A 13,490-nucleotide genomic window follows, 5' to 3' on the forward strand; every position below is an offset into this window, starting at 1 on the left:
CTGGTTGGTGTTACCGTTATGCCAGGTACCCTTTATGATCTCTTTTGGGTTCTTAGTACATATTCTGCTGGTGCAAAGTCTGAGAGCCGAACTCTTTGGACTGCCTTTGGATGGTGCCTCATGGATCACTTTCAGCGGCCAATTTTCAAGGGCTGGGTTCTTGCTGATATGGGGCTCGCTGGCCTCTACTCGAGGGTTGTAAATGCTGCCCTATGTTGTTCCATGTGCACCAGTTTCACTGAACATTGGGAGGGGATCGAAGTTCTCTTCATTCCTCCTGCAGGTGTCATCAGGGATCCTCAGGTTTTTCTTCTAGAGTCATTCTCAGTGCTACGACCATGTTATCACGGTTCCAATTCCATGTGTTCTCAGCTTCCTGTGCATTGGCTACGCCTCACAAAAAAAAGAGGAAAGCACTGATGTCACCTGGAGCGGGCATGGTTTCCTCACTCGCAGGCTGCCTTCTACCGTTTTATCAGGAGCATACTCGACTTTCATCAGACCCTTCTTTCCCTGCCTCCGGCTTGGTTTCTGGACTCCCGGCAAGTCGACAGCAACAGATTCTAGGGTCTGCAATATTCTGTAGCCCCCCTTAGTTTCCGAGATGCTGGCCCCTTTTCCAGTCTACGAATGGAGGCTTAGGCGTATACTCTTTATGCGGGTTCTGGGGTCTCAGGCAGCCTCCTTGGAGGCGATCCCCTGGGCCAGAGCACCCATGTGCCATTGACGGGAGTCCATAATTTCTTGGTGATCTCAGCTGAGTTTTCCCCCTTTAGATGCTGCGACCGGGTAGGAGTGCGGAAAGTTCGCTCCTGCCCGCTGCGCATCTGGACCACAAGGCCAGAGGAGGTAGGAGGAAGGGGCAGGATGCAGAGCAAGCAAGGGAGGGAGGGAGGGAAGGAGGCTGGGTGCAGAGCCTGACAGGGGAAGGCTGGCTGCAGAGTCTGACGGGGGTGGGTTGCTGGGTGAAGAGTCTGACGGGGGGGGGGGGGCGGCTGGGTGCAGTCTGACAGGGAGGGCCTGGGTGCAGTCTGATGGGGAAGAGAAGGGGGCTGGCTGCAGAGTCTGACGGGAGTGGGTTGCTGGGTGAAGAGTCTGACGGGGTGGCGGCTGGGTGCAGTCTGACAGGGAGGGCCTGGGTGCAGTCTGATGGGGAAGAGAAGGGGGCTGGGTGCAGAGTCTGACAGGGGGAGGGAGGGAGGGGGGCTGGGTGCAGAACCTGCCAGGTGGGAGGGAGGGGGGCTGGGTGCAGAACCTGACAGGGAGGAGGGATGGGGGCTGAGTGCAGTGCCTGATGGAGAGGGAGGGAAGGGGGCTGGGTGCAGAGTTTGGCAGGGAGAGGCTGAGCAGGGGGTAGGGAGTTGGGAAGGCAGGGAGGACAGATGCTCAGAGGGTTGGGAAAGTCAGATACTGCACTTACTGGGAGAGGGTTGGGAAGGACAAATGCACGAGCTGGGGGGGGGGGGTAGAAAAAGAGAGATGCTGCACAGGTGGAGTAATGGGAAGGGAGAGAAAGAAATGCTGCCGATGGGGGAGGGAAAAGGAACGGAGAATTGTTGGACATAGGTGTGTGGCGTGAGAGGGAAAGAGAGATGATGTATATGGGGAAAGGAAGAAAGAGGGAGAATTGTTGGACATGATAATGGTGGGGAGGAGGAAGGGAGAAATGTTACACTGGGAGGGAGAACAGATGACCCAAAGAAGGGAGAGATGTCAGAGCACTGGAATGGGAAGGAGAGAGAGAAAGATGTCAGAATACAGAATGGAAGGGAAGGAGGGGAGAGAGAGATGCCAGACTGCAGAAAGAAGAGGAGAGAGATGTTAGACCTCAGGAAGAGGGTGGGAAGGAGAGAGAGATGCCAGACCATGGGAGAGGAGAGAGATTCCAGGCTATGGGAAGGAGAGGATAAAGATGCCAGACCATATAAGGGGGGGGGGGAAGGGGGAAGACAGAGATGTCTGGCCATGGGAGAGGGATGAGATGGTGATAGGGATGGAGGGGAAGGGGAGACAGAGGGAGGAGATGGTGCACAGCAATGGGTGCGACAGGGAAGAGATAAGAAGAAATGCTCCTTATGGATAGATGGGAATAGGGGAGAAGAAAGATGGAGGAGATAGTACACATGGATAGAAGGGAAGGCATGGAAAAGTAGATTTTGAGAAGAAAGCAGAAAAATGGAATAAAATTGAATGTTAAAAGTGAATGCTAAAGATGGATGTATGGAAGAAAGTGAAGGAGAGAAAAACATCAAATGGATAAGGTGGCCCTGGATACAGTTAAGAGCATAGACAGAAGGAAGTACAGCAAGAGACTGGGATTGTTTGAAAACCAAAATCACCAGGCAACAAAGGTAGGGGAAATGATTTTATTTTCAATTTAGTGATTGAATTGTGTCCGTTTTGAGAAATTACATCTGCTGTCTATATTTTGCACTGTTCAGGAAGAAATGCATTTGTTTCTATTTCTCTGGAGGTTGTACTGCATGCAGAGTCTTGCATCTTAGGATTTTGTTTGTGGTCTTGTGTTTGCATAGGGGTTATCTGCATGTATGACCAAGGCCAGGTGTTCTGGTAGGAATGAATGTTGAGAAACATACAGTGTGCTTTGTGTAGTTTAATTTTGTGGCAGATTCTGCAAGATCCTGGCAGATGCTATGCTTTGATGAGGGAGGAGTGCTGGGAATGGATGTTTCCTTACTTATAGGTTGTGAAAAATGCAGAATCCAGATGTATATAGCCCTTCTTGGGATCAGAATTGCAGGATCCTGGGAGATCCTGTTGGATACTGACAGATCCAGTGCTTTTGATGGGGAAGGAGTACAGGATATGGATGTTTCCTGCCACTGTCCCCCTCCCTCCCGAACCCACCCCTTCACTTCATCTACTATTTATTTTGCTCCGTTCTGGAACATATTGATTGTATTTATGCCTTTCAGTCCCCCACAATCATTCCCTGCAGCAGCTTCCAATATCTTCTTACCCTTTAGCTCTGCCACTTGTAACAACAGTTTTGACTGCCCTTCTGTCATTCTGCAGAAATTCCCCTCCTCTTTTGCTGACATCATTGGGCCTTCTCTGCCAATCCCACCCACAGAAGAAAAGTACTGCATCATAGGGGGCGGGACTTTACAGAGAAGGGTTAAAGAGCTTGGGGATTTCCTACTGAAAGACCGCAGCCAGCATTCCATTGTTAAGGTGGTCTACCCCTAGATCCTGGAGAAATGGAAACATGAAGAAAAGTTCAGAAGTTCCAGGTCAGCAACACAGTTTGGATAAAGAGAGTTGTTCAAGCAAGCAGACGAATACATCAGCCGCTGTATATCTGTAAATGAGACGTGTATAAAGAGAGCTGTCACTTTCTTGCATCGCACAGTCGCTTATCACAATCCTCCCCCCACCCCCCTCCGCGCTTTAGTGATAGCGCCAGGGGATGGCACGGTATACCAAGTGCCTGAGTCCTGCCCTGGTTAGCGCTCCACGCACACACGCTCCATGTTTTCACCGGCTATGAATCCAACCCTAAACAGTGTCACGTGCTCTAGTCCGAATTTTAACTAGAGCTTTGTGAAATCCCACTTCGTTTTAGCCAATAGCAGCTCACTAACTCATACCTCTTGTTCCTTAAGCCAATAGCAGAGTGTTTTCATGTGGTCTCCGCCCCGTTTGTGTTTTTTTTCCCTGAGTTGCAATGCGGAAGAAGGACTTGTCACTATAGTAAGAAGATGGCCAGCCCCAGCGAGGGCTTGGATGTGTTTGCTCAGAAGCTGGAATGTTATGTTAAAAGTCGGCAGCAAAGTGGAGAACCTGACCCAGAGTTACTGCAGATAGTGCAGAGTATAACCAGTTTGTTCCGGAAGCAGCTGTACAGGTACGGGTCTAGGTCCAACTTCAACTTCCCGGAGAGGGGAGAAGCTAAAGGAATGTTATCTCTGGGATGAAGGTGGCCCCTTTTGAACTTTAAACTCCGATTGTTTTGGAACCGGGGAAGGCCACAACTCGGGTTTTTAGGATTTCCCCAATGAATATTCCAGTGCAATAGGTGAGACATTCTAGACGTAGCTGCAGAAAGAAACCACTTAGGATTTTTCATTCTGCCTCTGGACTACTTAATTGAAGTTTAGTGCCCTCTAGTGTTTTTCCTTTTGCAAACATGGTTGCAAATTGTGTGTGTTCTTCTCTCCCCATTTTCTTATTTTTGAATGTAATTCTGTTCCTTTTTAGGATAGTTCAGTGCTTGGAGTGATTTTGAAGCTCCTGCTTATACATTCACAGATTTTAGCCTAGCTGACAGGCTGATCCTACTGAGTATCTGTTAGCCAGCCTCCATAGTTTTCTCTGGAGCGCAGAGTCATCCCTGAAGTGGTCTCACCTTCTGTTAAGTAGGGGTTGAGCGCAGGCTGTTGGGCACCCTTAGGAGGCTCAGCAGTGTCTCACACCTTCACCTGTCCTGGTGCGCATTCAGTGGTCTATAGGGGTGGAGGTGTGGTCAGACAAGGGAGTTGGTTGGCAGCCCAAAGATCAACTTGGTGAAGCATTCCCAGCTTTGTGGCAGTTATTTGTATTATCTGGCTGTTTTGTGAGAGCTGGAAGCAGGCTTGCAGCACTTCTCAGGTCACAGTGAGTAAATAAACCAGGCTGACAGCCTGTGAGAAACATTGGAGGTGCGGGAGAGGTCTAAAACATGGGGTTTTGGAGGTGTCTGACTATTCCCTCTAGTCTTCCTCCTAAAAAAAATCCTAAAATTGCCAGTTTTAGACTTTGTGAAAGGTAGAAAATAATGCAAATATGGTGCTGGAGCCATCTTGGATGTCTCATCTATTGCACTGGAGAAAGATTATCTACTTACCCTGGTAAGCTCTTTTCCAGTAGATAGGTGAGACATTCTAGACTCCCTGCCCTGTCTTTACTGCGCCTGCTTACAGTTTTCATTCTGTTTATACTTCTCCAAGCTGATTCTTGGATGTTTGTTTGCCCTTGTGGTCTGGGAAGAATTTGTATATACGTATTTCAATTTATTGGGGAGTAGTTCTGAGCTTCATTGAAGCCTGTGTTGGCAGTTAACGGTACTATTTACTTACGTTTGAGCAGAACCATTGTTTAAGCCTCTTCCTACAGGTGCCTCTTTTTCACGTGGATTGGATGTCTTGCTCTGCTTGGGTACTAACTGTAGAGCAGGGCTGCCCAAGTCCGGTCCGTGAGATCTACTGGCAGGCCAGGTTTTCAGGATATCCACAATGAATATGCATGAGAAAGATTTGCCTGCACTGCCTTCTTGGTATGCAAATCTCTCTCATGCATATTCATTGTGGATATCCTGAAAACCTGGCCTGCCAGTAGATCTCGAGGACCGGACTTGGGCAGCCCTGCTGTAGAGGGTGCTAAACTGTTCAGTGAAGTTATCCAGAGGCAGAATGAAAAATCTGGGTGGATTTCTTCTGCAGCCATGCGGTTAAAGGGAAATAACCCTACTGTCTAGGTTAGAATGTCTCACCTATCTACTGGAAAAGAGCTTACCAGGGTAAGTACATAATCTCTTTTTTGTATGCATTGTTTCCACTGTGTAAATAAATCTTTGTATGCATTGTTTCCACTGTGTAAATAAATCTTTGTATGCATTGTTTCCACTGTGTAAATAAATCTCATGCATATTTATTGTGTCGAGCTAAAACGTTTCCAATGATCAAGTTTGACTGAATGAATGTGGAGGCAAATCCAGTGAACAACCGAGTTAGAAGATAAACAATTGAGAACTGATACAGATAAGAAGATTGTGCACTGAAAACAGTGTTTTATTGAAGGGATGAACTTTTCATGGATTTTAACTTATTGAATGTGTGGGGTAGATAGGGAGGGTTTCACTTTTTGGGAGCATGATTATTTGTATGTATTGTATGAAATAATGATATGTTTTAAAGGTTCTGATGGTGCTATGTAATTATAATAAGTGATTAACTATTTATAAGCATAAAAGGCAGTGTGTGGTACAGCTCTTGTTTGTGTATTCTGTTTATGCATATTAATTGGAGAAATCCTGTCCACCCTTGTTTTGGGAAGTTTTATCATCCTGAACTGCAGAGAGGTTATGGTTTTGTAATTTAAGGACTGAAAAGGGAATTGGGGATGTGACATGATGGAGTAATTTCAATAACTTTCATTGCTGCTTGTTACTTTAGGGAAAGAACATGTTTTAGTTAACAGATTTATGTATACAGTAGAATCTCGGTTAACCAGAAGTACTCAACCAACCGGCAAAAAAAAAAAAAAATTGCCTTGAGAAAACCATAATAGGTGAAACATGTTGGCCTAATATCCCTGTTTTCTGACCACTAAGCTAAGTACGTCTATATCTTAATTATAGTTGAATAATTTAAAATAAATTATAAAATTAATAAAGTAAAAAGTAAAGTTTAAATGGGTCCAATGAAGAAATGACACTTAAAGCCATGGACTATGAAAGTATTGAGTCCCTGGTGGTGCCGCTGACTGTTACTGGATAATATTGAGGGACATAACGAACACTGTTTTAACTTATAAACAGTTGCTTATTATTTGTTGACTAGTTAGTTTCTCAGAAAGTTAGAAATACTGTATTGAAGATTTAAGTGCCTTGGTAAATTGAAATCTAACCCAAAACTGGCATGTTCTTTTGTGCCTTTCATAGTGCTGTCTCTGAATTCAGAGTTCTGTTGTAATCCTTGATGTATATATTTTAATATTTCAGAGAAGTGGCAGAAGAAAATATATTTCAGTGTCTCTTACAATTCCTCTCAAAAGCTATCCATGAAATTGAGCTGGCCAGCAAGAGTTCTTGCAAACTTCTGGATGCATGGCTGCAGTTGACTGCTGAATGTTTCAGATGTCAACGGAATGCATGTGTGAATTGTAGCAAGAACCAGTGTATCATGAGGTAAGCATATTTATTATTGGTGTATATATGACACAAAAGGAAACACTGTCAAGAAATAGATGCCAGTATATAAAGGGTATGTGAAAAAATTTGATGTTGCCAAATGCTGCTGCTACTACAGTACTTATTTCTCTAGCGCTGCCAGACCCACACAACGCTGTACATTGCATTAACCATGTATGGGACAATCTCTGCTTGAAAAAGCTTACAATTTAATCAGACAAACAGGACAACTGGGGTAGGGAATTACAGAAGAAGTGACAAAATAGACATGAGTACTTTTACAAATGGGTCAGAATTAGGAGTTAAAAGTATCCATGAAAAAGTGGGATTATAGTCTAGATTTGAACACTGCCAGAGACGGAGCTTGACACATTGATTCAGGTAGTCTGTTCCAGGCATACGGTGCAGCAAGACAGAAGGGATGAAGTCTGAAGTTGGCAGTAGAGGATAAGGATACAGTGAAGAGAGGCTTACCCGATGATTGGAATTCCCGGGGAGGAGTATAGGGAGAGAGACTGAGGATCTGCAGAGTGAGTGCACTTGTAGGTCAATAAGAGGTATTTGAACCATATACCTAAGAGCCTAAATTTGGCTTCCTGAACCTCTCTTCCACATTTCCTTATTTCATTGATACCTACATGTACCAAGACATTGGGCTCCTCCACAGCACTGTACCTTCTTACTTCTCATTTATAATCTTAATGTATATTTTCTACAAACCGCTTAGAACCTAACGGATGTAGCGGTATATAAGAAATAAATTACATTACATTACATTACACTGTCTAAAATCTTACCTAGGTGATGCATGAGGTCTGCCACCTTCGCACCAGGCTGACAAGTGATGAAGTGATCCTCACATCCACCAATCACCTAGTATCAACGTGTCTAATGGAATCTCCAACTACAACAGTCATCCAAACCCTTCCCTCCTGAGCTGAAGCCCCTGGAGACACATCCCTAATGCAAGAGGATATTGCATCTCCTGATGGGCAGGTCCTGGCTACAGGTTCATTTCCTAGTTCATCAGGGAGATGCTCTCCTATAAGAAGACATTCCTTTTCCAAGGCAGCACTGGGGCTGCCAGACTGGAGGTGGGACTTCTCTATAATGTCTCTGTTGGTCTCTATGTACCTCTCTGTCTCCCTCAGCTTCTCCAAGTCCTCTAACCTTAAGAGATCAGGCCCATTCTTTGAGTGCTAGGAGCTCTTTGCATTGAATACACACATAGGACCTCTCACCAACTGAGTAGCACGTGGAACACTCGAGCCTGAATTCTGTAAATGGTGGCTACATTGGGTGGCGCTTACAAAAATGGTGCCAACTGCATGTAATTCATGGTTGGGTGCCATTTACATAATTGTACCTAGTGGTACCTATGTAAGAACATACTGGGTCAGACTTGGTCTACCTACCACAGCCGGAGGTGCCTAGGTTCCAGTCTATCCCCGGATAATTGAAGTCGCCCATGATAACTGCGTTGCCTCCCTTGCAGTTGCGTTTAATCTCGTCTATCATTTCTCCATCCATTTCTTCAGACTGCCCTGGGGGTAGGTAGTAGATGCCGATCTTTGTTTCCGTTCCATTTGTTCCTGGAATTTTGGCCCATAGAGACTCTACCTTATTTTTCATTTCCGGCATGTTCTCTCCGGTAGACTCAATTCCCTCTTTGACGTATAGGGCAATACCCCCACCTTTTGACCCACTCTGTGTCTACAGTATAGCTTGTATTCCGGTAGCACAGTGTCCAGACATTTTCCTTGTTCCACCATGTTTCCGTGATGCTGATGATGTCAAGGTTATCTTTTTGTGCCATAGCTTCCAATTCTCCCATCTTATTCCTTAGGCTTCTTGCGTTCATGTACATACACTTGAGTTTGCAGCCTGTTACTTTCTTGCTTTTCCTCCTCTCTTGTGTCCCTTTCGATCCGTCAGGATTTCTGCCTTGCCTATGATCCAGTGAGTCTTCCCCGCAATCTTTCTCTGGGTATACCGTTTCCCGAACCATCAACTCTTGGTTGACTGTCGGCTTTCCCCTTCTTCCTAGTTTAAAAACTTCTCAATTTCTTGCTTGATGTTGCTTGCAAGTAGCCTCATTCCATCTCTGCTGAGGTGGAGTCCATCCTTCCTGTATAGCTTGCTCTTCCCCAAGAACGTCGTCCATTTGCGCATGAAGTAGAATCCTTCTTCCTCACACCAGCGCCTCATCCACGCGTTGACTGCTTGCAGCTCTATCTGCCTCTTCTCATCAGCCCTGGGTACCGGCAGGATCTCTGAGAATGCTATCCTCAGCGTTCTGGTCTTCAGCTTCCTTCCTAGCATCTGGAACTGGTCCTTCAGTCATTCCCTGCTTCCCATAGCTCCTAGGAAAATTGACTCCTTGTACAGCATACAGTTGTGCCTAGGCTTTGATAAGCTGCAAGGTGGAAATAAGAGGAAAAGAGAGCCTGCATGGTTAAAAGATAAAGTGAAAGAGGCTATTGGAGCCAAAAAAACATCCTTTAAAGTTTAAAGAATGGAAAAAGGATTCGAATGAAGAAAATAAAAATAGACACAAACTAAGAACAGATGCAAGCAAAGAAAGAATATGAAGAGAATTGTGCAAAAGAGGCAAAAACTCATAACAATTTTTTTTAGGTACATCAGAAGCTGAAAATCTGTGAGGGAATCCGTGGGACCATTGGATGATCAAGGAGCAAAAGGGGTTCTCAGGGAGGATAAGGCTACCGTGTTTCCCCGATGATAAGGCAGGGCCATCAAATAAGACAGCCCCCCCTTTTTAGAAAAAAATGTAAAATAAGGCACCCCCCCCGCAAATAAGCCACCCACCGATACCTGCGCTTACCCGAATCGGGTGGTACGGTGGGTGACTCCGTGTGGTCCCTCCGTCTATCGTATTTGCCTCCATGGCTGCGTGCCGCGCCTCGTCATGAAGTGAAGAGGAGGAAGTGACAGGACTGCAGCGCGCGCACGTGACTCCGCGCAAGGAAACACAGGCAGCTTCCCTCATCCCTCCCTAACGGAGACTGCAGGAGTTTGTTCACGGCCAGAACATCCAATACAGGTAATAAAATTCTGTTTTTTTTCAACAATAACTGTGTACTGTAGTCTTCTTTATGGGTAAATAAGGCATCCCCCCGAAAATAAGCCCTAGAGCATATTTTGGCCTTCCAAAAAAAATAAGACAGTGTCTTACCATCGGGGAAACAGGGTATAGCAGAGAGACTGAATGAATTTTTTGCTTTGGTCTTTATTGAAAAAGATGTAAGACAGGGGTGTCCAACCTGCGGCCCAAGGGCAGCATGCAGCCCCGTGAAGTATTTTGTGTGGCCCCGGTCGAGGGCGATGCAGTGTTTTTTCTCTGCTGTCCCCGGGTGTTTACCATCTTGCCGCCTCCCTCCTCTGTCTTGCTGCAGTGTTTGCACGTTTGTGTGGCCCCAGAAACATTTTTTTTTCGGCCAATGTGGCCCAGGGAAGCCAAAAGTTTGGACAACCGTGATGTAAGAGATCTATCTACCTGAACCGGAAATTGTTTTCAAGGGTGATGGTGCGGAGGAACTGAAAGAAATCTCTCTGAATCTGGAAGATGTACTAAGCCACATCGACAAAATAAAAGGTGATAAATCGCCTGGACCGGATGGTATACATCCCAGAGTACTAAAAGAACTCAAATGTGAACTTGCTGACCTCCTGTTAGTGATCTGTTACCTATCGCCGAAATCGTCTGTAGTACCTGAAGATTGGAAGGTGGCCAATGTTATGCCAATTTTGAAAAAGGATTCCTGGGGAGATCTGGGAAATTACAGACAGGTAAACCTGACTTCAGTGCCGGGAAAAATGGTGGAAACAATAAATAAAAAATAAAATTGTGGAACACATAGACAAACATGATTTAATGAGTCTGACAGGATGGGTTCAGCTGAGGGAGATCTTGCTTGACTTCTTTGAAGGTGTGAATAAACATGTGGAGCTGGTTGGAGTAGTGTATCTAGATTTTCAGAAAGCTTTTGACAAAGTTCCTCATGAGAGGCTCCTGAGAAAATTAAAGAGTCATGGGATAGGTGGCAAAGTCCAGTTGTGGATTAGGAATTGGTTATTGGACAGAAAATAGAGGGTAGGTTAAATAATCATTTTTTTAATGGAGGAGAGTAAACAGTTGAATGCCACAGGGATCTGTAATGGGACTGGTGCTATTTAACTTATTTATAAATGATCTGGAAATTGGAATGACAAGTGAGGTGATTAAATTTGCAGATGACATTAAACTGTTCAAAGTGGTTAAAACGCATGCGAATTATGAAAAATTTCAGGCAGACCTTAGGAAATTGGAAGACTGGGTGTCCAAGTGGTAGATGAAATTTAATGTGGACAAATGCAAAGTGATGCACATTGGGAAGAATAACCCGAATCACAGTTACTGGATGCTAGGAACCACCTTGGGGCTTAGTGTCTAAGAAAAGGATCTGGGTGTCATCTTAGACAATACGATGAATCCTTCCGTCCAATGTGTGGCGGCCAAAAAGAGCAATCAGGATGGTAGGAATTATTTAAAAAGGGATGGTTAACAAGACTACGAATGTTATAATGTCCCTGTATCGCTCCATGGTGCGTTCAATTGTATTCTTCTTATCTCAAGAAATATATAGTGGCACTAGAAAAGGTTCAAAGAAGAGTGACCAAGATGATAAAGGGAATGGAACTCCTTTTATATAAGAAAAGACTAAAAAGGTTAGAGCTCTTCATCTTAGAAAAGAGAAGGCTGAGGGGAGATTGCTCAGACATCTGCTCCACAAAATTCAATTCAGTTGTTTTGACAGCTTTATAGAGAGCATAGCCACAATTCATCCCATTTTGCCCCCTCCACAACCTATCAGGGATCATCTTTTCTTGTACCATCAATGTTGGATTCTTGTTACAACAGAGGCTTGGATCCTAAAAGTCATACAAGAGGGTTATTCCTTGTGTTATACTCAAATCCTTTCAAACAACCCTCCAAGAGAGTCTTCTTTCAATTCTCAACAGACTTCTCTTCTTCAGGAAATTGAAGCTCTTCTGCAACTTAGTGCAATAGAGCCAGTTCCCCTTTGTCAGAAAAACCAGGGGTTCTACTCAAAGTACTTCCTAATCCCAAGTAAAATTACATTTCATTACATTGGTGGATTCTATCCCGCCAATACCTTTCAGTTCTAGGCAGTTTACAACAAGAGTTGTCCTGGGCATTTCCAGGGAGAATACATGGTTAATAGATGTTGTATGCGTCAGGATCTGCAGAGGGTCAATTAGGTTTAGTTAGATCATTTGACAAATAGAAAAGTTTTAAGTTCTTTCCTGAATGTTTTGTAGTTGGGCACCATAGTCAGCAGGTTGGAAAGGTGACGGTCTAGTTTCACTGCTCTAGTGGCTAATAGTCCGTTGAATATTTTTTTGCTTTGTATACCTTTGATTGGGGGGTGAGTAAAGTGTGCATGAGTTCTCCTTGATCTGGATGTGTTTTTCCTGATTAGGCGGTTGCTCAGATAGCTTGGTCCGTTTCCATAAAGGGCTTTGAATAGGGTGCAGTAGAATTTGTATTGTATGCGTGCTTGTACTGGGAGCCAGTGTGAATCTTGGAAGCAGTAGTAATGTGGTCATATTTTTTTCAGTGAGTAAATCAGTCTAAGAGCTGTATTTTGGACTGTTTGTAATTGTTTTAGCATGTGGGTTAGGTATGACAGGTATAGGATGTTACAGTAGTCCAGGAGTCCTAGGATTAGCGCTTGTACCAAGAGTTTGAATTGTTCGTTGTTGAAGTATTTTCAGATTTGCCTTAGATTGCGCATGGTTGCGAATGATGATTTGATGTTGCATGGTGCAGCCTTTGTCTATCATTATTCCCAGCAGTTTTAGGTTGGGTTGCATGGGGTATGTGATGGAGTCTTGTTATGGTTGAGGTTTTGTTTTTTTCTAGAAGTAAGAATTTGGTTTTTGTCTTGAGTCAGCTTTAATTTTTGGGGTCTCATCCATTTTGACACTGTTTCTAGTGCAGTGTATAGTTCGTTGTGTTGGTGTTGGTTTGGTCAAAAGGCAGGAGGATGGTGATGTCATCTGCATAGCTGTATGAAGTTATGCCTATTTCGTCTAAGCGTGTGCCAAGTGTGGCTATGTAAAGGTTGAAGAGTGTTGGAGATAGTAGGGAGCCTTGGGGGACTCCGTAGGGGTTGTTCCAGGATTCTGACTGTTCCTTGTTTGCTTTAACTCTCTATTTTCTTGAGCGGAGGAATCCTTCAAACCAATTGTAGACATCGCCTGTGATTTCTATTGCCTCCAGTAGTAGGATGTTGTGATCTACTAGGTCAAATGCCGCTGTGAGATCGAGTTGTATGAGTAGCATTTTTTTGCCTTTACTTAGTTGTTGTTTGGCTGTGTCTAGGTGGGAGACTAGTAGTGTTTCTGTGCTGTAGTTGCCTCTGAAGCCTGATTGTGAAGGGTGGAGTATGTTGTGGTTTTCTAAGTATTCAGTGAGAAGTTTTGCTACGAGGCCTTCCATTAGCTTGACGTATAGGGGTATGGAGGCTAAAGGTCTGCAGTGTTCTCTCCAGAA

At 44.6% G+C, this 13,490-nt stretch overlaps 1 protein-coding gene across 2 annotated transcripts in view; it reads left to right on the forward strand.

Moving 5' to 3' along the window:
* Positions 1-3,139: 3,139 nt before the first annotated feature.
* ATXN10 (ataxin 10) overlaps positions 3,140-13,490 on the forward strand; it is a 192,188-nt gene continuing 181,837 nt past the window's right edge. Inside the window, exons 1-2 of one of the 2 annotated variants that reach the window (XM_033952744.1) lie at positions 3,140-3,254; positions 6,722-6,907. In XM_033952744.1, coding sequence (XP_033808635.1) covers positions 6,903-6,907 — 5 coding nt within the window. In that variant the 5' untranslated portion in view covers positions 3,140-3,254; positions 6,722-6,902. Of the gene's footprint in view, positions 3,255-3,342; positions 3,869-6,721; positions 6,908-13,490 lie in introns of those variants that run through there. The other variant, XM_033952743.1, reaches the window with a different exon arrangement.

The sequence above is a fragment of the Geotrypetes seraphini genome, chromosome 7 (genome assembly GCF_902459505.1).
Source record: "Geotrypetes seraphini chromosome 7, aGeoSer1.1, whole genome shotgun sequence".
NCBI lineage: Eukaryota > Metazoa > Chordata > Amphibia > Gymnophiona > Dermophiidae > Geotrypetes > Geotrypetes seraphini.